Genomic DNA, 23,962 nt, shown 5'->3' with positions numbered 1-23,962 from the left:
TTCTGGTGCTATCTGACAATGTTCCATTGCTGTTGTAAGGTTTTCAGTTGCTTAACATTCAGAAGTAGTCTGCCTCTCCTTCCTCGTCTGTCTTAGTTTGGAAGCTCACTTGAATCCTATCTACTGTGTACATACCCTGCTGGTATTTAAAATACCAGTGACAAAGCATCCAGCTCTCCTCATAGTATGTGATTAAAATCAGTAATATGTGATATAGTTGGGCTGCTAACCTCAAGCTTAGCAGTTAGAAACTACCAGCTGTTCCACGCGAGAACAAAGACTTTCTGTTCCCGTAAAGATTTACAGCCTCGGAAACCCAATGTAGGGTTGCTATGAGTCAGAACCCCAACTCCATGCCACACCACCACCACCATCACTACGTAATATAGTGGAAAGGAGCTGGAATTTTTGCCATTCCTACTATGTTGTACCACTGTATGTAAATGATGCCTCCTGGAGTTGTATGGTGGGCCACCCTCTACTTTTCGACTCACATACTAGGGTTATAGTTCAGGAGGACTACCTTTTATCAGCTGGAGTCCTGGTGTGGCCCTGTAGGGTAAGTACTGGACCAAAGGTCAATTTGACCTGCAAGATGGCAGTTCAAACCCACCAGCCACTCCTTAGAAATCATATACAGGGTCTCTATGAGTAATATAATCAAGCACTTAACAACAACAATAGCAACAACCTCTTATCAGAAGCTAGACAGAGACTAGGCTTTAAGAATAACTAGTTGTCCATTAACATTTAATAATAGCTAGGACTCCTGGTGTGGTACTGTAGGATCAACACTGGACTGGGACCACAAGGTCAGCAATTCAAACATCAGCTGCACCTTAGAAACCCTGTTCAGGGTCGCAATGAATTGGAACTGACTCGATGTTACTTAATCACAACAACACAAGAAACAATGAAGGAAGGCTGTGTGCTGTGTGTAAGACATTTCAGACAGTGTTTGATTATATTACTCTTAGCCTGATAGAGTATCAGTGAGGTGTTGTAGGGAAAACTCTGGTCTGCTAGCAACAGTATTCAAACCCCCCACCAATTACTCCTCGGAAACCATATACAGGGCACTATGAGTTAGAACCGACTTCGATGATACTTAACAACAATAACAACTTTTCCTTAATAATCATGTGTCTTCTTTACATCACTCACTTGTCTGACCCTCAGTTTTCTCACTGTCTAGTGGGAGTTTATGAGTTATTCATAATGTGGTTATGATTGTTAAATGAGGTTGACTCTGCAGCACTAAGGAATCCTCATAGTGCTGGGATCTTCACTAGACTGCTAACTGCAGTTCCAACCCATCAGCTGCTTTGTTGGAGAAAGATGAAGCTGGCTGCTCCCATAAAGTTTTACAATTGGAAACCTTATATAGGATGGCTATGAGTTGGAATTCACTCAGCAGTGGCATAGGGTTGAATTTATATACACATTAAACATCTTGACTGTAAATCATCAGAAAATAAGCTATTTATTATTCTGTTTGTTTCATTTTGCTGCTAATTTTCTTTCATAAAGAGGTTGTTGGATAGCAGAAATTATTTCTTTCATTCAGCTATCCAAATCTGTAACATAATTGCTATCTGTTTGATTTGTCTTACTTTTAGCCTATAGACTTTATACTGTGGTGCCTCGCCTGGTCAAGTTTGTGGATACTTTGACTAACTGGTATATCAGAATGAACCGTAGAAGGTTAAAGGTAAGTACACGCTGCTGTTGGTAAGCAGATAGTGGGTGAAGTTTTGAGAATTGAGAAGAAATAAGAAATAAGAAACAGACCATCAGTTGTTCATATGCAATTTCAGAAGCTGTAGAAAATTAAAACAAGTCCATGAAGGCCAAAATATAACCCTGAACACATCCCACCTAAATTTAGAGATCACTTATAACCCCGGCACCACCAAAAACCAGGCTCCTTCTAGGTAGATAATCACCTTTTTTTCTGATCCTTCATCTCACTTACCTTGCGGTGGTCAGAGACTATATGTGAGAGTTGTTACTTGATAGTTGTTATGTTGTATGTTGTCTTCTCTCTGTTGATTGCCTCTTTATAATAAACCTTTTGGAATGCTGTTATTTTTAGCAGTTTTATGGATATTCAGCTTTTTCATCTTTTTCTTTTATTTCCTAGGGTGAAAATGGGAAGGAAGATTGTGTTATGTCCCTAGAAACCTTGTTTAGTGTTCTGCTTTCCTTGTGCCGACTTATGGTAAGATGTATGACCCCCTTCTAGCACTCTTTGATGCTGTACTCAGTCACCTGATACCATAATTGCTGTAGCTTCCTTTATCTACAAACTGCATGGCATAATGGTCCACTCTCTTTTGTTCCACAACAACTTATAGTTCTAGTTCTTCTTCAGAAGTCTTGTAAGATTATATATATGCCAAGAAAGTACTAAGAAATATCAACTTCAGCAACTAAATTCCTATAATCACTGACTACAGTTTAGGGAAAGTTCTTAAATCTAGACTGTTGTTGTTAAGTTCTGTCAACTCAGTTCCAACTTATAACAACACTGTATAAGGTTTCTGAGGAGCGACTGGTCAGTTCGAACTGTGAACCCTGTGGTCCAGTGCTTATCTTACAGCACCATACCAGGACTCCAACCAAAGGCATAGAGGTTAAGATCTAGACTTAGGATCTGCCGTTCCCTTTAGGTAACAGCTCATTTTAATGTGGATTTACTTATTTTTCTGAATAATAATCTGTGGCTTAAACTATATTTACTAAAGAATCATTTTTGTTAGTTAAATGCCATCAAGTCGGTTCTGACTCAGCGACTCTATCTATATATGGTTTCCAAGGAGCGACTGGTGAATCTTACCTGCCAACTTTGTGGTTCAAACTTACATTGCAGCCCATTGCTTATCCTACAGTGCCACACCAGGACTCCAACTATCACAGACAATATTTTAAATTGGTATGTTTGTACAAGTTGAAATGATAATTAAATAATGTAAAAGAAAAATCTCCCATTTTACATTGTGATATACAATGTTGACTTTAAAAGTATTGCTACAAAATCATAGAAACCTTTGTAAACCAAGAATATTAAAACGTGAAATTACTGTTTTGTGTTAATCTACTTGTCCTTGGGTACCATTTGTTTCATAAAATCATCTTCATTGTCATCAATCTTGCCTCAAAGACTGATGCAAATATCAGCTCCAGGAGCTACCTGATCTTTGTAAAATGCTTTTGGAACCCGTTGGGCCAAAAGCTTGCTGAGGTCAAGATGTTTGCTATCACATCATTAGTTCTATGGTTGTCCTCCACTAATGTGTGGACTTTAGCCACAGTTTCTGCTTTCATCGAGGTTGACTGCCTTTCCTGTCTTGGCTTGTCTTTGAGGTCTTCCCAGCTTTCCTTAAAGCACTTGATCCATCTAAAAACTGTTGTTTTCTTTGGGGCAGCATTCTCATGAACTTGTTGCAAAGCTTCAGCCATTTGGTGTATCACTATAAGAGAAGCACTGGACTACTAACTCTGCAAGGTTGGTGGTTTGAACCCTATGTAGGGTCTCTATGAGTTGGAACAGACTCGACAGCACAACAACACCTAATGAGACTAAGACAAATGTTTCTGAATGAAGGTGTCTGTCGCCATCCCACAAAGACATGTATAAATGCTTTTTTCAAGAAAGTAAACCTTACCTCTATAACTCTAGTAGCAATTCTTTTTGCTTACCTTCTTATAAATGTATTTATCCACTTTATATATGCCTAATGTGAATTTAAGTAGCTCTGGTAGCATAGTGGTTACGAATTGGGCTGCAAATCTCAAGGTCAGCAGTTCGAAACTACCAGATGTTCTGTGGGAGAAAGATGAGGTGTTCTGCTCCTGTAAAGATTTGCAGCCTTGGAAACCCTGTACAGGGTCACTGTGAGTCGGACCTGACTCAACAGCACTTAACTGCAACAGTGTGAATCTTGTGAAGTCCTGATGTGTTGCTGTAGGATAAGTGTTTGACTGTTAACCACAGTGTCGGTGATTGAAACCTATCTGCTGTTCCTTGGAAACCCTATGTTGTTTGTTCTACTGTTAAGTGCTGTCGAGTTGGTTCTGACCCATAGTGACCCTGTTTAGGGAGCAACTGGTGAGCTTGAACTGCCAGCCTTGCAGTTCTAACTGACTTTGCAGTCCAGCTCATTGACCCACAGTGCCATACCAGGACTCCTTGGAAACCCTACACTTGGTTGTTATAAGTCAGGATCTAGTTGATGACACACAGCAAGTAAATAATATGAATTTGCTGTGCAATAAGTAAGATAGGGCAAGTAAAGTTCCTGTGTGCAACTGGCCCCTCCTTTTCGTGTATCACTTACTGTTCACCGTTATCCAAAGAAGAAGATGGTGTTTTCCCATTTACTGATACGGTTTCTTATGTTTAGGGATAAATGGCATCTGTGTATATTTATGTGGCTACTAATTAAGCTGAATTTAAACCCAGATTTGTGGCTTCTCTATTTATTATGGACATCTCAAGGATTCTGGCGGTTTTTTAGACTCTGCTGATGTACATAATAAATGGTCTGTTCCCATAATCAAAATGAGGCCATTTCATCTTTATAGCTTATGTTTAGTCCCTATGTACATGTGTGTATATATTACTATGTTGTTCTTTAAAATGTTTATATGAAGGCTTTCTGCCTTCATCATTTGATGATGGTTTCATGTGAATTAAATGATGTTATCTCTTCTCATGTAGGCCCCCTATACACCTTTTCTCACTGAATTAATGTACCAGAATTTAAAGATCATGGTCGATTCTGCTTCTGTCCAGGACAAGGACACACTCAGTATTCACTACCTCATGTTGCCCCATGTTCGGTAAGAATCAAACCATAGGTAAGTCAGAACCTGCCTCCAGCCTGTGTGTGCCCTAGAAAAAGAGGTTTCTAGAGACCTGTGCAATCTCATGGCTGCCTGGCCATGGAAGGAAAGAGGAGAGTGGGCGTTCCTTCCCCCAATCCCTCCTGCACTGCCTCACACTTAAAATGTTGCTCAGTCTATAGGATGAGAGTTAGAAGAGATGTGGTCCACCAGCTGCTGAACTGGAGAAAGATGAGGCGTTCTGCTTACATAAAGATTTATAGCCTCGGAAACCCTCTATAGGGTTGCTATGAGTCAGAACCAACTGTGGCAGTGGGTTTTTTGTTGTTTTTTTTTTAACCCGTCTCTTAAGAGTTGAAAGGTGGGTGTAGGCCCACTAGTGGCTGTGTTCCGATGTTATTGGGCATTGTGCATCAGGCTCAAGCTCAGACCCTTTCCCAGCTACATCACCAGGTCTGGAACTTGATCTCCCACATGCAAACAAGCCTGTTTTGGGGTTTTCTTTTTTAAATTAAATTTCTTTTATATCCCTATATCCCTACCTCTACCAATCAGGGAAGAATTGATGGACAAGAAAACTGAAAGTGCAGTATCGAGAATGCAGTCTGTGATTGAACTTGGAAGAGTGATCAGAGATCGCAAGACTATTCCAATAAAGGTTTGAAATTAAATTTTTATATTACATAAATCTAGTTGATCTATTTTTGGATGTTTTCTTAATATAAAGACCTTCCAGCAATGGTATAAATTTTTTTTCTTTTTGGCATGAATGGTGTTACTGACTGAGACTAATTAGTGCTGAAGATTCAGTTAAAACATTTAATGTTCCATTTTTTCTGCTGTTTAGAGGACTGGTTGCTTAGTGACATTTCTCTTGCATCTTTTCCTTCTAGTACCCTTTGAAAGAAATTGTAGTTATCCACCAAGACCCGGAAGTTCTTAAAGATATCAAGTCTTTAGAAAAGTATATCACTGAGGTAAGTTTACAAATCGGGCTGCTAATCTCACAGCTAGCAGTTCGAAACTACCAGCTATTCCACGGAAGAAAGATGAGGCTTTCTGCTCCCCATAAAGATTTACAGCCTCAGAAACCCTGTACAGGGTCGCTATGAGTCGGAATTGACTCCACGGCACAAAACAACAACAACAAGATAAGTTTCTGGTTGGGGGTCCAAGCCATATATTGAAAAGATTTTACCTACTCTTTGCTTATTAACATGGTTTCCAAAGATCTGGTCATTTTGCAAAAAATCTCCATTATAAGAAAATAGAGGATGACTACATCATTGCATAACTGACACATATATCATTATGTAACTGCTAAACAGCTGAGAATTATGACCCAGCTAAGTTGAAGCATAACAGTAACTATAGCAGTCAGCATTGCTTTACACCGGAGCATTTGTTACTGCGAGATATTTGTTATAAATCTGCAAAATAGATAGTAGATTTTTAATGTTATAAGATCAAAATGTCAGATTTTAAGATTGTTGATAAGAGTCTGGGTTTTGATTGATATTCTTTAATTAAAGTACATTGAGTTGTGATTTATTTATTTTCTTGTAAATTAGTGTTGTTGTTAAGTGCCATTGAATTGGTTCTAACTAATAGCAATCCTGTGTATATTTTCCAGGGAGTGGTTGGTGGGTTTGAACTGCCAACCTTGTGGGTAATAGTCCTGTGCTTATCCTATACTGCCATACTGGGACACCTATATTATTGTTTATATAACACATTTAATAATATCCATAGAATTTTGCACTTTGCTTTGAATGGTAAATTTTTATAATGTAATTATTATTCTTTAATAGAGATGCCAGTGAATAATCAGTGAATTTTCTTAAATAGACATTTCAAAATCAATTAATTTCTTTACCTTATTTGCATAATTTAATTACCTTCATCCACTTCTCTTCCCAAAGTTCTTTTTGATATTAAAAAAAAATTTTTTTTTAATTCAAATTATAGAAGTAGCAAAGACTATAGGGGAGCTTAAAAAAGTTTATGGAAGAATTCCATCATGTTTTAATTTGATTTTTCCACAAACTTTCTAAAGTCCCCTCAGACTTATTAGTTATAAATAGTTCAAAGAGTAGCATAGAGTATACACTATAAGAAATAAGTCTCTTTCTGCCCCACTCTACTCCCAGGTGTCTCATTTATCTCTGAGGGAAATTTACTTGCGTGTTTAGTGAATTCACTAGTATTCCTAGGACTTACGCATAAACGCACACAGGTATACACATATATACAATTTATTTTCCTTTATGGTGCTTTTAAGTGCTTACTTTCGTGTAGGTTCTGACTGTTTGGTGGGCTTGAACTGCCGATGGTGTGGTTAACAGTCCTGTCTGCATCCTACATTGCCATACCAGGACCCTATTATTCTTTATGGTATGTCTTAAAGGGCATCCCATGTTATAATAGAAAGCTATTTATTAGTTGCATAGTGTTCACATTTTGGATGTACCATATATAGTTGAAATTTTAGGTTTCTGTTTTTTCATGACGTCATTTTGAACTTTGTGTATATGTCAGTATGTGAATATAGGGTAGTTTCTTAGAAGTGGAGTTGTGGTGTCAAAATTGTAAATAACAGTGTCGGTTATCTTAATAAAAGTTACTCTTAATAAGACGTTTTGAAACTAAATACAGGCAGTCTCTGGATTATGGATGTTTGACTTATAGACAACTCACTCTTGCCCTTTTTATGTACATTTGCTCTAAGTTTGAAACAGTTGAACCAACCCCTACTCAAAACATATCTCTTTACCATCGATACCTTCATTTGCTTATGTGCAGCTTTTTAATTACTGAAAAGGCTTTGAGCCTTTTTTTTATAGTAAAGGCTAATATAAGAACTTGTTCTGACTTTTCTGTAACTTAAAGATAACTGGTAGGACTGGATCTTGTTGATACTCCAGGGCTTGCCTGTATGTCATTTCTAATGTCATTTTCATTCTTTTCCCAGATAATATTCTTAGAGAATTTAGAAATTAATATTATTAATTTTTGTTAATGTTGATGTACGTTAAGACACGTACTTCTAAATAGATATTAATTTTTCTGTTTGAATTGCCTTAGACTTCTGTGTAAGTATTAGAAACCATAAAGTTAAGGAGATTATAGTTTTTTTACTTATGTTTGTAAATATATATAATTTTTATTTTTAAATATTGTAGTATCTTAATCACTGATAATGGGAAATTAATAAAATATAACTTGCAAAACTAGATGCTCCCCGACTGTATGCTTCAATTTTTACTTCTTATGATATTTTCATATTTTATACTATATTGTCACCATTCCCTGCTTTATCAATAACCTATAACTACCATGATGGATTGACACAGTGGCTGCTACAATGATTTCAAATATAGCAACAATGTTGAGGATGGTGCAGGACCAAGCAGTATTTCGTTCCTTTTCACATAGGATCTCTATTTGTCAGAACTGACTCGAGGGCACCAAAGAATTCAACAACATGATGGAGGCATGAAATGTTACTATTAACGAATTCTTTTGGATAATTGATAGTTAATCTTGTGGTACTCTATAGTTGATTGAGCACAGGTGCCCCTGAAAGATGTTGTTTATATGTTTAAATCTAGAATCCTCTTCCAGTTAAACTCAATTGTCTTTTTCTGGACAAAAAGTTTTTGCATAGCATATACTTCACTCATTTAAGGTGTACAGTTCAATGGTTTTTAGTATTTTCTCATCACCATATCACTTTTAGAACATTTTCAGTTTTTTCCCATAAAGAAATCCAGTCATACCCCATTTTTTACTGTCTCTTTGTAAGCTCTGTGGATATTTCTATTCTTGATATTTCATATAAATGGAATGATGTATGATTGATTTCTTTAATTTGGCATGATACTTTCAGAAAGGGCTGAATTACATCTCTGATGAGTACTTCATTTATTTTTCTTGCCAAATAATATTCTCTTATGTGGATATGTCACGTTTTACCACTTATCTGTTGATGGACAATTGGATTGTTACCAGATTTTGAGTAATGCTGCTGTGAATATTTATGTAAAACTTTTTGTTTGGCCATAGATTTTCAGTTATTTTTTTCCTCTTATCTAACAACTGTAGGAATTGAATGTTCGGAAAGTTACACTGTCTACAGATAAAAATAAATATGGCATTCAGCTAAGGGCAGAACCTGATCACATGGTCCTTGGGAAACGACTGAAAGGAGCCTTTAAAACTGTGATGGCTTCCATTAAGCAGCTGAGTGACGATGAACTGGAACGGTTCCAAAAGAGCGGTAGGTGTTATTCTCCTTAGCCAGACAGGTCCATACAATGCTTTGGTTTTTGATTAGTATTATGACATATTCTTAAATAAAAAAATGTTTCTAATTTAGAAGAAAATAAAACTGATGCTAACCACCCATCTTTTAACATGGGTTTGATGAACTGTTGTGTGACCTGTTTAATATTCTGGGTGTTGAGACACTATAAAAGTCCCGATTTATTTCCTACCAGTTTCATATATTGTTGTTCGTAAATGCTGTTGTACTGGTTATGACTCAAAGCAACCCTATATAGGGTTTCCAAGGAGTGGCTAGTGAATTACAGCTGCCGACCTTGCGGTCCAGTGCATTATCTCACAGCATCACACCAGGACTCCAGGCTCATATGTTGTTGTTGTGAAGTGCCGTCAAGTCGGTTCTGATCCATAACGACCCCTTATAGGGTTTCTGAGCTAGTGAGCTTGAACCGCTGACCTTACACTTCAAACGACTTTGCATTCTGGCACATTAACCCACAGTGCCATGCCAAAGAGTCATACAATTACCACCTTACAAAATCGAGATCACACTGTAATTTTAAACATCATGTTTTTTGCTGTTACGTATTTTTTATACATGTTTTGATTTTTATTTGCTTTTTTGCTTTGCATTTTTTTTTACTGCACATTATAAACATTTAAGAATACTATTTTAACAACTGCTTAGTTTTTCATTTATGAATGTGATAATATATTTAACCAGTTTTTTTATTCTTGACACTTCATGTTTTTCGCTTTTAATGTTGTAAATAATATTGTAGTGCATATTTGTCCATATAGAACTTTGGTGGAATTTGTTTGTTTAGGCTATATGTCTAAGTAGAAATTTCTGGATCAAATGAATGAACCTTAGATTACCATTAAATTTTACAAATCTTAATATGGGTTTAGAAAATTCACCCTAGTGTTGAGAGAGCATACCTGAAATAGTTATCTAGTGTGGAGGAAACCAGAATTCTTGGATTTCATTGTAAGCTATATGGTACAGAGAACATTGTTGTTACCAGATTTTGCTTGTGTCAGAAAACTATAAATAGTCAAAATATTAGTTATTTTTAGAAGAAAAATTATCATTGAGACTTGGAGCTTCCTGTGACTCAGAGGTCATCACAATTTCTTTAAAATATTTAAATTTTTTATTTGGTTCATTATTTAGGCAAATCTGGATTAATTTATAAAGAAAACATTTTTTAAGACCATTTAATGAGTTGGCACTGGGAATGTAATGTTGAATAATACAAACTGTAGGAGCCCTATAGTGTAGTGGCCATTACTCACCTGTCAGTTTGTTGTACTGTGGTAGCTTGTGAGTTGCTATGATTGTGAAAGCTGTGATTATTCTGGAACACTTAATTGTGCACATGAGGAATCTGTACCTGGACCAAGAGGCAGTTGTTCAAACAGAACATGGGGACCCTGAATGGTTTAAAATTTAAAAAAAGGTGTACGACAAGGTTGTTTTCTTTCACCATTCTTATTCAACCTGTATGCTGAGCAAATAATCTGAGAAACTGGGTTCTATGAAGAAAAATGTGGCATCAGGATTGGAGGAAGACTCATTAACAATCTGCGATATGCAGATGATACAACCTTGCTTGCTGAAAGTGAAGAGGACTTAAAAAATTTACTGATGAAGATCAAAGAGCACAGTATGGATTATATCTCAATGTAAAGAAAACAAAACTCCTCACCACTGGACCAGTAAACAACATTCTAATCAATGGAGAAAAGATTGAAGTTGTCAAGGACTTAATTCTTCTTGGGTCAACTATCAACACTCACGGAAGCAGCAATCAAGAAATCAAACGACATATTGCATTAGGCAAATCTGGTGCACAAGACGTTTTTAAAGTGTTGAAGAGCAAAGATGTCAGCTTGGGGACTAAGGTGCACCTGACCCAAGCTATGGTATTTTCAGTAACCTCATATGCATGCGAAAGCTGGACAGTGAATAAGGAAGACCGAGACGAATTGATGCTTTTGAGCTGTGGTGTTGGAGGAGAATATTGAAAGTGCCATGGGCTGCCAAAAGAACCAATAGATCCGTTTTGGAAGAAGTGCAGCCAGAGTGCTCCTTGTAGGCCAAGATGGCCAAACTTCTTCTCTCATATGTTGTTGTTGTGAAGTGCCATCTAGTTGATTCTGACCCATAGCGTCTTGTATAGGGTTTCCGTAGAGCAGCTGGTGAGCTTGAACTGCCAACCTTACAGTTCAAACGGCTTTACAGTCTTGCACCTTAATGCACAGGAACACATAATTTGGGCCTATCCAAATTAGGTGATTAAGAAAGGGAATTCAGTCTTTTCTCTCCTTCCCTAGAGAACCTTTAGATTAGAGTTATAGTTGCGCTGAGTACAATATAGCTGCCTGTATTTCTGGTCTGGTGCTGTAGGATCTTCACTGGACTGCGAACCTCAAGGTTGGCAGTTCAAACCCACCAGCTGCTTCTTAGAAACTCTATACACGGTCGCTATGAGTTGGGACTGCCTCAGTGGCACTTAACAACATTCTAGAGTTTCTTCAGATATTTGAAAATCATCAACATGGAAGATTCATTAACCTGCGATACGTAGGCTATACAACTTTGCTTGCTGAAAGAGAAAAGGACTTAAAATACTTAATGATGAATATCAAAGACCACACAGCTTTTGGTATGAGTTTCACCTCAATCGTAAAGAAAACAAAAATCCTCACCACAGGAAGCATAAATAACATCATGGTAAATGGAAAAAAGATTCACGTTGTTTAAGACTTAATTTTGCTCATATCCATCATTAACAGTCTTGGAAGCAGCAGTCTAAAAATCAAACGACATATCACATTAGGCAAATCTGCTGCCTAAGTCCTCTTTAAAATATTGAAGAGCAAAGATGTTAGTTTGAGGACTGAAGTGTGCCTGATCCAATCCATGGTATTTTCAATAGCCTCATGTTACATGTGAAAAATAAAAATAAGGAAGACAGTACAAGAATTGACGCATTTCAGTTATAATGTTGGAGAAGAATTTTAAAAGTACCATGGATTGACAGAAGAACAAACAAATCTGTGTTATAAGAAGTACAACCAAAATTCTCCTTGGAAGCCAAGATGACCAGACTTGTCTCTCATACTTCAGACGTATTTTCAGGAGGAACCCAGTTCCTGGAGAAGTACATCATGGAAGGTCAGTGAAAAAGAGGGAGACCACCAATGAAATGGATTGGCATGAGGCAGCAGCAATAGGCTCAAGTGTAATAATTGTGAGGATGGCATAGGATGGGGCAGTGTTTTGTTCTTTTATACATAGGGTCACTATGCGTTTACACCCTCGGGAACCCTGTACAGGGTCGCTATGGGTCGAAACCGACTCGACGGCACTTAACAATAACAACATGGTACTGTGGATTAATGCACCAGACTGCAAAGTCGTTTGAACTGCAAGGTCAGCAATTCAAGCTCACCAGCTACTCCTTGGAAACCCTCCTATACATGGTTGCTATGGGTCGGAATTGACTCGACAACACTTAACAACAATAACAACATGGAGGTGTCATGTGAAAAGTGTTTTAAGTTCTCTTAAGAACTTGCAACCTAGTTATTATGGAAATTAGGGGAGATGTCTCTAAGGTGCTCCAAAATTTTAGCTAGGAAATTAAAACATAAGTAAGAAAGCCAAGAATTTTCTAACTTAACTTCAAATATTGAATTACATAAAAGTACATCTAAGTTGTTTCATCAAGTACCTAAAATATTGAAGCATATGCCTAAATAGCTACAGTTTCTAATTACACTTTCTGATTGGACTGTTGTACATTGGTGGGATGCCCAGAGCCCAAGAAGATAGTTAGATGGTGAACTTGTTGAAGGGAATTGCCATCATCATCATTTCTCTTTTGTTTACCATGGATAAAAATGAAGCTGGATACTTGACACCATACCCTACTCAGCATATTTTCCTCATTGTAAAGCTGACAACGCCAGTTTCATTTGACTGGTGTCTGATGAGACTGTGATTCAAACATAAGTCTGATTTGATTCCCAGTGTCTGTGTTCTCATGATGCTCTGTGTTTATGATGGAGATTCATATTGCTTGGAGCTATTTATGTTTGTATATCTTTGGAGATCTGTCAGTTTATATTAGATACTGGTGGTGGTTTAACTGTCTTTGAGTGAGCATAATAGTGTGAAGAATGCTGCTCTAAAAAGTCCAATGATGTGTTTGTCATATTCATGGCTGCAGTAGTAACATAAGTTAAGAAATTATTTTTTGCAGCGCTGACATGAAATTTTCATCAAAAAGTGGTACAATATCTTGATACTGAGGTGACTTGAACAGGAGGGTGGGCTGAATGTAACAGTGGTTATTGTTTCTCCACTAGGGACCATTATTGTGGAAGGTCATGAACTGCACAAAGAAGACATCCGCCTAATGTACACTTTTGACCAGGCTACCCAGGGCACTGCACAATTTGAAGCACACTCAGATGCTCAGGTATCTTTCTGTTCCCTCATATGTTTATTTTTAAAATGATAAGATCGTAAGAAAAGAAAGTATTTCCCTATGCCTTTCTTGATAATGTTGATAGCTTAAGAGTTTTATTAATTTCTACACTACATAGTATTTAACATATGCATTTGATTATTGAATACATAAACATTTATTTTGTGACTTCATGTAATTATCCTAAGTGTTTAGTTGTACGAAAATGTGTAACTACCCTTCAAGTAATGAATCAGTCATTGAGACAGGAATTTAAGTAGGTTTTTACTATTCTGCTCGATAAGTCATCTGCTAGAAATAAGTTAAATCTGGATAGAGATAGGAGTTGTCAGGGAAAGCTTCTTGAAGAGAATATAAAGGCTGTTTTATGTTTTAGATTCATTCTAGTGATGGATCAGAGCAAATTTCTTTCCACTTCTGGGTTATGAGTTCTTCAGTGTGAGGAAGAGGGGAGAATTACTGGAGTGCTGAATGTGTCATGATCAGTTAGTCGGTGGGAAGTGAAGTAGCAGCTCCATTATAAGTAAGTCCTGCTCCTCGAGCCTTTAACGAGGGCCTTAAGTTAGAAATGTCAGATAGGCAGATAGTCATAACCAATCAAAAGTGAAGTAGGTAGTAAAGACGGGAGAGAAAAGGTAGGGGGAGATGTGTAAACAAAAGGAGAGTGTACATTTCTTCTTACAACATGCTCTGCCATTTTAAATGTCCCTCATTTTTGAGTTTTTGATTACAGCAAATGTGAAGAAGAGCCTAAGGAATTTGTCAATACTTCTAGAAATGTCATCTTATGATCCTGAGGGTTTTTTTTACATGGTTTAATATTGTCGTGAGTTATGATGGTAAACAGGCAAATTTGTTAACTTCTCTGATGTACTTTCTTAGTGGGCAATTGGGACTAATTCCTAATTTTCATGGCTTTAGTAGAGTATATTTTCCTCTAGGATGTGCTTTATGGTTGAAATTGCATCATTATCATATCCTAATTGACAACTTTTAGACCAGAAGAAATACAAGTTTTGATTGGAAGATAGCAATTTAAACTGTATAAAAATGTTATCATCTGTGGTAGAAATCATGCTTTGAATCATCCTGATAAACCAAAGCATAGAGAATATCATAGTGAAAAAAATGATTTGGATATTGCTGCTTGTAGTTTTGAGAAGTTGTGCTGCTTCACGCATTTATGATTGTTGAACTTCTATTTTGCTGATTTCCTTAGAAAGCAGAGTTACACAATGGGTTCTTTTCATAAAAGGACATCTCAGGGTATCTCCTGTAAGTGCCACCCCTTTGGCCTGTGTTTCAAAATCAGTTAAGAAAAAAAGTCTCTCCTGGCTACCTGGTAGACATACGGTGACAGGGAAGGCAGTTAAGCAACAACACACAATTTAAAAAAAAAAGAACAAAAAAATCTACACCTCTTTCCATAGATAAAAGTATAGTAGGTTACAATGAAAGGCCAGAGCTATAAGGAAACTCCGTTGATCAGTTACATGAATAAATGGTGCTGCATTACAGACTTCTCAGATTTTTTTTTAATGGTTGTAAAAAATACACAACATAAAATGTTCCATTTTCAACCATATAATTCAGTAGTCATACTCACAATATTGTGGAATCATCACCATTATTTACTTGAAAAATGTTCTCCTCAAACAAATTAAACTATAGTTTCCATTTTCCCCTCTCCTAACCCCTTTTAGCATCACATCTACTTTCTGTCTCCTCATTTGTCTATACTACATATTTCAGATAATTGGGATCATACCTTTTGTATCTGGCTTATTTCTCATACCATAATATTTTCCAGGTTTATCTCTGCCATAATATCTACCAAAACTTTTTATCTCTTTATGGCTTAATAATTTTCCAGTGTATCCATGCACCACATTTGATTTCTTCATTCATCTGTTGAAGAACCCTTGGGAGTTTTCCTCTTCTGACTCATGTGAATAATGTTGCAGTGAACATTGGTGCACAAATACCTGCTTGACTCCCTGCTTTCCTTTCCTACATGCATGTGCCTAGGAATGGAATACTGGGATTCAGTGTTTATCTGTTTGCGAAAATGTCTGATTGTTTAAATAGCAGCTGCATCATTTTATATTCCCATCAACTGTGCACAAGGATTCTAATCTATTAACATTTTCTCCAATACTTGTTATTTATTTATGTATTTTTATTAGCCATCCGTTTCCTGTTGCTCTTAGTTGCCATTGAGTTGGTCCCACTTGTGGTAATCCCATGTGCAACAGAATAATGGCCCAGTGCTGTTCATTTTTCCCCCATTAATGATTTAGTCTCTTTATTTGTATGTCTGCTGAAATCTTCTGTTTCTTGAGTCAATTTAGGTAATGTACATTTCCAGGAATTTTCCCATTTCATCTAGATGATCAAATTTGGTGACATGTAATTGTTCATAATATTCCCTTCTATTGTTGTTGTTGTCAAGTGACATGGAGTCAGTTGTGACTAATAGTGACCCTTAATCCGGTTTCCACGATGTGGCTATAGCACCACACTGTTGTTAAAAGTGCCATCGAGTCGGTTCCAACTCAGTGATCTTGGATAGGGGTTCCGAGGAGCAGCTGGTGGATATGAACTGCTGACTTAATGGTTTACAATCCAGTGCTGATCCTATAGCACCACATCAGCAATCCTATAGTACCACATTCGGATTCCATTTTAGTCCTTTTTATTTCTGTATGATCAGTAGTAATGCCCTCACATTTATTTCTGATTTTACTTATTTATATATTCTCTTATTTTCTTTGTCATTCTAACTAATTGTCAATGTTACCGATCTTGTCCTAAAACCAAATTTTGGTTTCATTGGATCCCTTTACCTTTCTTATGGATGCCTGGTGTGGCGCTGTAGGATCAGCACTGAACTGTGAACTACAAGATCGGCAGTTCAGCGCACCAGCTGCTCCTCGGAAACCCTATACAAGGTCACTATGAGTTGGAATCGACTCGATGACACTTAACAACAGCAACCCCCTTTCTTATATTTCCTATTTCATTGATTTATGTGCTAATTTTTGTAGTTTCCTGCCTTCTGTTAGCTTTTGGTTTAGCTTACGTTTCTTTTTCTAATTCCTTAAGGTGTGAAGGTAGGTTATTGATTCAGGATTTGTACTTAAATAACATTTTAAATGTGAAGGGAGTACTTTTCTTATTATGCTGTCATGCTGTGCACCATTCTTGCAGGTTTTGGTTCTCTTAGATGTTACCCCTGACCAGTCAATGGTAGATGAAGGAATGGCTCGAGAAGTCATCAATCGCATCCAGAAACTTCGCAAGAAGGTCTGTTTTCATATTAAGAGCAACCTGGTGGTGGTGGTGGTTATGTGCTTTATAATTGGTTCCGACTCATATCTACCCTGTATGAGGTTCCTGAGGCTGTAAATCTTTACAGGAGCGCAAAGCCTAATCTTCTTCCCCAGAGCGGCTGGTAGATTCCAAATGCTACCTTGTAGTTAGCAGCCCAACTCGTCATCCACTACCCTACCAGGACTCCTTTTGTGTGTGTGTGTGTGTGTATGTATGTGTATGTGTGTAGTAAGATTCATAAGATTCATGATCTTATTCAGTAGTCTCCTTTCCATTCAGATTGTACTCTGTAGGAAGGAGAGGCCTCTTTCATGCACTAGTGCAAGTAATGCTAGGATTGCTAAAGGAGGGGAAGGGCAGGTAACTACCCTTCTATATATTTTTAGTCCTTGTTCAGCAGTCCTTTATGTTTTGATGAGCAAAATGTGTTTTCCTTTTTAAATGTTCTATTTGTTCATTTAGTGCAATCTGGTTCCGACTGATGAAATAGCAGTTTATTATAAAGTAAAGTCAGAAGGACGGTATCTGAATAATGTTATTGAAAGCCACGCAGATTTTATATTTGCTACCATAAAGGCTCCTTTGAAACCATATCCAGCTCCTACATCTGATAAAATTCTTATTCAAGAAAAAACACAGGTGAGTTTTTAGTTCTGTTGTACTATTCAAGATTTAAGATCAATTTTTGCTTTATGTTTATGTGGTCACTTCTTGACAATCTATTTTCAATCAGTACAAGAATCAGTAGTAGTTGGAGAGAGGATGCCTAAAAGAGATGCAGAGGGAGAGATGGTGAGCTGCGATCTCATAGCATTTCTTTTGGGAGAGGTAATTGGAGTGTACCTCAGATTTGCCAGGAGATGAAACAGCTCTGGAAGCCTGTTTTGTTTAAAATAAGAGAAGCTAATATTGTGGATTCTGTGAATGATAACTAAAAGTAAATGTAGTTGACTTGAAAAGCAGTTAACTTTCAAGTTACTAGTTATTTGCCATTGAGGTGGCTCCAGTTCATTACATCCTTAAAAATAATAGGTTATTCATAAAATTATAATAACATTTCCTGTTGTTACATTTGGCAATTTAAGATATAACTGTGGAAGTCTAATGCCAACACATTAAGGCTAATTATAAATAGTTCATTTGTATCAGAGAAGGCCATTTATATCAGTTAATCATTTATTCAGTCATAAGTTCCTTGTCTTGTTCCTGCTTTATATGCATCACATAGGAAACACAAGTGAGAAAATGACATGGGGGCAGTTTTTGACCTTCTCTAATTTCACAAGGTGGGAGGAGGAGAATCAACATTAGTCCAAGGCCGATTCTTATGAGACAGAGGTCAGATATGCCTCCACCCTCCAACCTTCCGTACCAATTCTGAAACTAACTATCCTACTGCAGCATTCTTTCCTTCTCAGCTGGGTTCATTAATTTATGGCAGTGGCCACATAGAACTCACAGACCATACACTGAATTGTAGGCTTTATTAGAGAAGTTAACCGGTTATAATCCAGGATCAGAAATGCTTAGCACACTTCTTTGGTTAGGACAGATTCTTCCTAGCCATGCCCTTAGGAAGACCTCCTCTGCTCCTTAGTTTCTCAGCCACGTGGCCTCTTGGCCTTGCTTGAGCAATGCTACAAAACTGTTCCAGCATTGCCAATAAAAGCCAGCCCAGAGGGCATGCCACTTCACCATAAGCGCTCACAGGTGCTAGCTCTGTGGGTTTATAAAGTTTGTTCTCTCATTTAAGTGCCTGGAGGTACCCTAGTTGTAACCGAGTCTTCAGTCTAAAGGCACTCAACTTTACTCACTCTATGGGTCGGGAAGCCCACTGCTCTGTCTTGTGCTCTGGTTCTTGGTTATACTGCTTCTTTGTCACACCTCTGGTATCACAGCTTTCTGTCTCTTGCATCTATTGTTGTTAAGTGCTGTCGAGTTGGTTCTGACCCATAGAAACACTATATAGGGTTTCCATCAGCAGCTGGTGAGCTTGAGCTGCCAACCTAGTGGTTCAAAGTGACTTTGCAGTCCAGCTCGTTTAGCCCACAGCGCCACACCAGGACTCCTCTAAGAAGTGCAAAACAGGAATCTTGGGAGTTCATAGGATGTACTTGACTCCTGGTTGGTCTTTTTGATGATAGTGAAATCTATTCCTGCTTCTGAGATTGCTCACTTTACACCCAGAAGGATGGCAAAATTGACCTATCGCTTCATTTTTGTTGTTGTTGTAGTTAAGTGCTGTTGATTTGTTTCCAACTCTTTGTTATTTTTAAGTGCGATTGCGTCGATTCCGACCCATAGCGACCCTGTATAGGGTTTCCAAGGAGCAGATGGTGAGCTTGAACCACCGACCTTGCAGTTCAAACAACTTTGCAGTCTGTCGCATTAACCCACAGCACCACACCAGGTCAAGGACTCTTTATAGAGTTTCTGAGGAGCAGCTGGTGAATTTGTACTGCTGACCTTGTGGTTCAAACTGACCTTGTGGTCCAGTGTTTATCCTACAGCATGTATTTTAAAGTTGTTTGGAATTTAGAATATAAATATATATTGCTTATATAATGATAAAAATAAAACTATTTACATTTTGAAAAGAACAGGGCTCTGGGAAGAAAAAAATGGAGCAAGAAATTATAGCTGATGATAAGATTGAAATATTCAAACTGCACAGAGCTCTTCTTTCTTGATCTTTGCTATTTGGTAGTGTGCGACCTAGTACATTTCAGATGCTGCCATTACTCAATCACGTGTTTTCTTGTGTTCAGTTAAAGGGGTCTGAACTCGAAATTACACTCACCAGAGGATCTTCCCTGCCTGGTCCTGCTTGTGCTTATGTCAATCTTAACATTTCTGCAAATGGCAGTGAGCAAGGTAAGGGTGAATGAATTTCATGTATTGTGTTTCAGTTTTCTAGTTAAACCTATTAATACCTTTAAGACTATTATAAAGGAATTGGTAAATACAGGGACTTTTAAATTATAATCACATGGAATCAACAAAAGCATATGATTGGACTTGGAGATCTGGGAAAGTAGAATAGTTTTTACTTTTAGGTGCCATCAAGCACATTCTGTGACCATATGTACTAGAATGAAACACTGCCTGGTCCTTCACTATTCTCATGAGCATTCCTTGGTGTTACCCATTGTTGCAACCACTGTGTCACTTCATAATGTTGAGGGTCTGTCTCCTTCTTCATTGAGCCTCTACTTTACCAAGCATGATGTCCGTCTCCATGAACTGGTCCCTTCTGATAATATGCTCGGAGTAGGTGAGGTGAAATCTTGGCAGCTTCGCTTCTAAGGAGCATTCAGGTTGTACTTCTTCCTGCACCATAGTTTAGTGGCATCAGTTCGTGTTCACTCTTCTTTATTCATTGTCCAGCTTTCTCATGTATTATGTGATTGAAAATATGATGTCTTATGTCAAGCACACATTAGTCCTCAAAAATGACATCTTTGCTTTTTAACATTTTAAAGAAGTGTTTTCCAGCAGATGTGCCCAGTATCATACATTGTTTGATTTCTTGACAGCTGCTTTTATGGGCCACCATTCATTTCTCAATTTGTCTTACTTTGGTGGCTTGTCTGTTGCTGTGATGCTGAAAGCTATGTCACTAGTATTTTAAATATCAGCAGGGTGGTATGGCGCTGTGGGTTAATGCGTCAAACTGCAAAGCAGTTTGAACTGCAGGGTCGGTAGTTCAAGCTCACCAACTGCTCCTTGGAAACCCTATACAGGGTCACTATGGGTCAGAATCAACTCAACGGCACTTACTAACAACATACCCATAGTGGACAGTTTTCTGCTGAGCTTCCAGACTAAGCAGAACTAGGAAGAATGAGAAGCAGACTGTTTCTGAATGTTTAGACACTGAAAACCTTATGAATAGCAGTGAAACACTGTTAGATATATAGCAACAAATTATTGAACATTGAAACATCATGAATAGCACCAGCATATTGTCAGGTATAGTGCCGGAAGTTGAGTCTCTTGGGTTGACTGAGGGGTTGTGGAAGAGCTGCCTTCTCAAAGTAGAATTGACTGTGGTGGTGCAAATGGAGTCGTTTTGGGGACCTTCATTTGCTGATTAGGCACAAGTCAAAATGAGAAATAGCTGTAAACATCGGTTAATAATTTAAACGTGGGATGTGCGAAGTATGAATCTAGGAATGTTAGAAGTTATCAGAAATGAAATAGAATGCATACAGATTGATATCCTAGGCATCAGAGAGCTGAAATGGACTGATATTGGCTGGCCATTTTGAATTTGACAATCATATGGTTTACTGTGCTGGGAATGACAAGTTGAAGAGGAATGGTGTCATATTCATCATCAAAAAGAACACCTCAAGGCCTATATTGACATAATGCTGTCTTTGATAGGATAATATCCATGCGCTTACAAGGAAGATCCACTAATACGACTGTTATTCAAATTTACACACCAGCCTCTACAGCCAGTGATGATAAAACTGAAGAATTCTACCAACTTTTTCAGTCTGAAATTGATCCAACATACAATCAAGATGTATTGGTAATTACTGGTTATTCGAATGCAAAGGTTAGAAAAGAAGAGGAAGGATCAGTAGTTGGAAAATATGGCCTTGGTGATAGAAATGATGCTAGATCTTGCACAATAGAATTTTGTAAGAACAGTGACTTGTTCATTGCTATTGCCGTTTGTAAACAATATAAAAGACAGTTATACACATGGACATCACCAGATGGACATCACACAGAAATTAAATTGACTACTTTTGTGGAAAAAGATGGTGGAAAAGCTCCATATCATCAGCCAAAACAGGACCAAAGGCAGACTGTGAAACAGACCATTAATTGCTCATTTGCATGTTCAAGTTGAAGCTGAAGAGAAAAACAAAGAGGAAGGATCAGTAGTTGGAAAATATGGCCTAGACACTAATGACCAAAGACCAGAAGACTTGTGAGATGACATCAAGAACATCATACTGGAAAAAAGCAAAAGGTCATTAAGAAGACAAGACAGAAGGAAAAGACCAAAGTGGATGTTAGAACAAACTTGGAAACTTGCTCCTGAACTTCTTAGTATCATTAAAGCAAATGGAAGAAATGAGAAAGTAAGAGCTGAACAGAAGTTTTCAAAGGCAAGAAGGCAAAGTCAAGTTATGAAAATGCAAAGATCTGGAAGCTTTGGAAAAGGGCAGAACATGCTTATCATTTCTCAAGCTGAACTGAGAAAAAATTCAAGGGTTGACTTTAAATACTGAAGGATTGTACAAGCAAAATATTGAATGATGCAAAAAGCATCAAAAGAAGATGGAAGGAATACACAGTCATTGTACCAAAAAGAAATGGTTGATGTTCAACGATCAATAAATAGGTAGCATATAATCAAGATCCAGTGGTACTGAAGGAAGAAGTGTAAGTTGCACTGATGGCATTGGAAAAGAATAAGGCGCCAGGAACTGATTTAATACAAATTAAAATCTTTCAACAAACTGATCTATCACTGGAGGCACATGCTCATCTATGTCAAGAAATTTGGAAGACAGCTACTTGGTCAATTTATTGGAAGAGGTCTATATTTGTGCCTATTCCTCAGTGAGGTGAACCAATAGAATGTGGAAATTATTGGACAATATCATTAATATCACATGCAAGTAAAATTTTACTAAAGATATTTCAAAACTGGCTGCAACAGTACATTGATTGGAAACTTCCAGAGGTTCAAACCAGATTCAGATGAGGACATGGAATGAGGGATATCATTGCTGACGTAGTTGGATCTTCTCTGAAAGAAGAGAATACCAGAAAGATGTTTACCTGTGCTTTACTGACTACACAGAGGCTTTCGATTGTGTAGATCATGACAAGCTGTGGACAACATTGCAGAGAATGAGTCTTCCGGAACATTTGTCCTCTTGAGGAACCTGTACATAGACCAAGAAGCAGTCATTCAATAGACAAAGAGAAACTGAACCATTTGAAATCAAGAAAGGTGTTTGCCAGGGTTTGTATTCTTTCATCATACTTATGTACATATGTATGTATGTATGCTGAGCAAATAATCCGAGAAGCTGTATTATGTGACGAACATGGCATCACGATTGGAGGAAGACTCATTAACAACCTGGATCTTTTTGTGATGGAACTATTTATTACCTTGACTATCATTATATCATATTATTTCTTCACATAGACAAAAGAGCACCTCCAGTGCTATGCATCAGTTTGGTGAAATTTCAATTGGTATTCCATCAATTCTTGAAACCTTACTTTTCACCAATGCCTTCTCTGTAGCTTGGAGTTCTTCCTTCATTACCATCAGTTCTTGAGCATATGTTACATCTTGAATTAGTTGAACATTGACCAGATGTTTTTGGTACAGTGACCTCTGCATTTCTTCAGTCTTCTTTAGATTCTTCCTACATCATTCAGCATTTTGTCCATTGTTGTTGTTAAGTACCGTGGAGTCAGTTCTGACTCATAGTGACCCTGCACAGGGTTTCTGAGGCTGTAAATCTTTATGGGAGCAGAACCCCTCATCTTTCTCCTGCGGAACCGCTGGTAGTTTCGAACTGCTGACTTTGTGGTTGGCAGTCCTACTCGTAACCACTACACTACCAGAGCTCCTTATTTTGTCCATAGAATCCTTCAATATTGCAACTGAAGGCTTTAATTTTTCCTTCCATTCTTTCAGCTTGAAACATGCTGAGTGTGTTCTTCCCTTTTGGTTTTCTAACTCCAGGTCTTTGCACATTTCATTATAGTACTTCTAGAGCTGACCTTTGAATTTTCTGTTCAGATCTTACTTCATCACTACTTCGAGTCACTTGTGCCATGGAGTAGGTTCTGACTCATAGCAACCCTACATAGCGTTTCTGAGGAGCAGCTGGTGAGTTTAAACTGCCGACTTTGAGGTCTAGTGCTTATCCTATGGTGTCATGGCCGTCACTTTCACTTCCCTAAATTTTGTGTTTCTTTTGTTAAATGCTGTTGAGTCAGTTCCA

General features: G+C 37.7%; 1 protein-coding gene across 1 annotated transcript in view; it reads left to right on the top strand.

Moving 5' to 3' along the window:
- IARS (isoleucyl-tRNA synthetase) overlaps positions 1-23,962 on the top strand; it is a 99,649-nt gene that overhangs the window by 62,635 nt on the left and 13,052 nt on the right. The window contains exons 20-29 of the mRNA XM_006876763.1: positions 1,620-1,711; positions 2,144-2,221; positions 4,724-4,845; positions 5,404-5,506; positions 5,742-5,825; positions 8,953-9,127; positions 13,513-13,625; positions 16,845-16,940; positions 17,430-17,606; positions 19,736-19,841. Of these exons, the coding sequence (XP_006876825.1) occupies positions 1,620-1,711; positions 2,144-2,221; positions 4,724-4,845; positions 5,404-5,506; positions 5,742-5,825; positions 8,953-9,127; positions 13,513-13,625; positions 16,845-16,940; positions 17,430-17,606; positions 19,736-19,841 (1,146 nt within the window). The remainder of the gene's footprint in view (positions 1-1,619; positions 1,712-2,143; positions 2,222-4,723; positions 4,846-5,403; positions 5,507-5,741; positions 5,826-8,952; positions 9,128-13,512; positions 13,626-16,844; positions 16,941-17,429; positions 17,607-19,735; positions 19,842-23,962) is intronic.

This window comes from Chrysochloris asiatica, unplaced genomic scaffold (assembly GCF_000296735.1).
Source record: "Chrysochloris asiatica unplaced genomic scaffold, ChrAsi1.0 scaffold00412, whole genome shotgun sequence".
NCBI classification, from domain to species: Eukaryota; Metazoa; Chordata; class Mammalia; order Afrosoricida; family Chrysochloridae; genus Chrysochloris; species Chrysochloris asiatica.
Note: the sequence above shows the minus strand (reverse complement) of the source record. Positions and strands in the feature narration are given on the sequence as shown.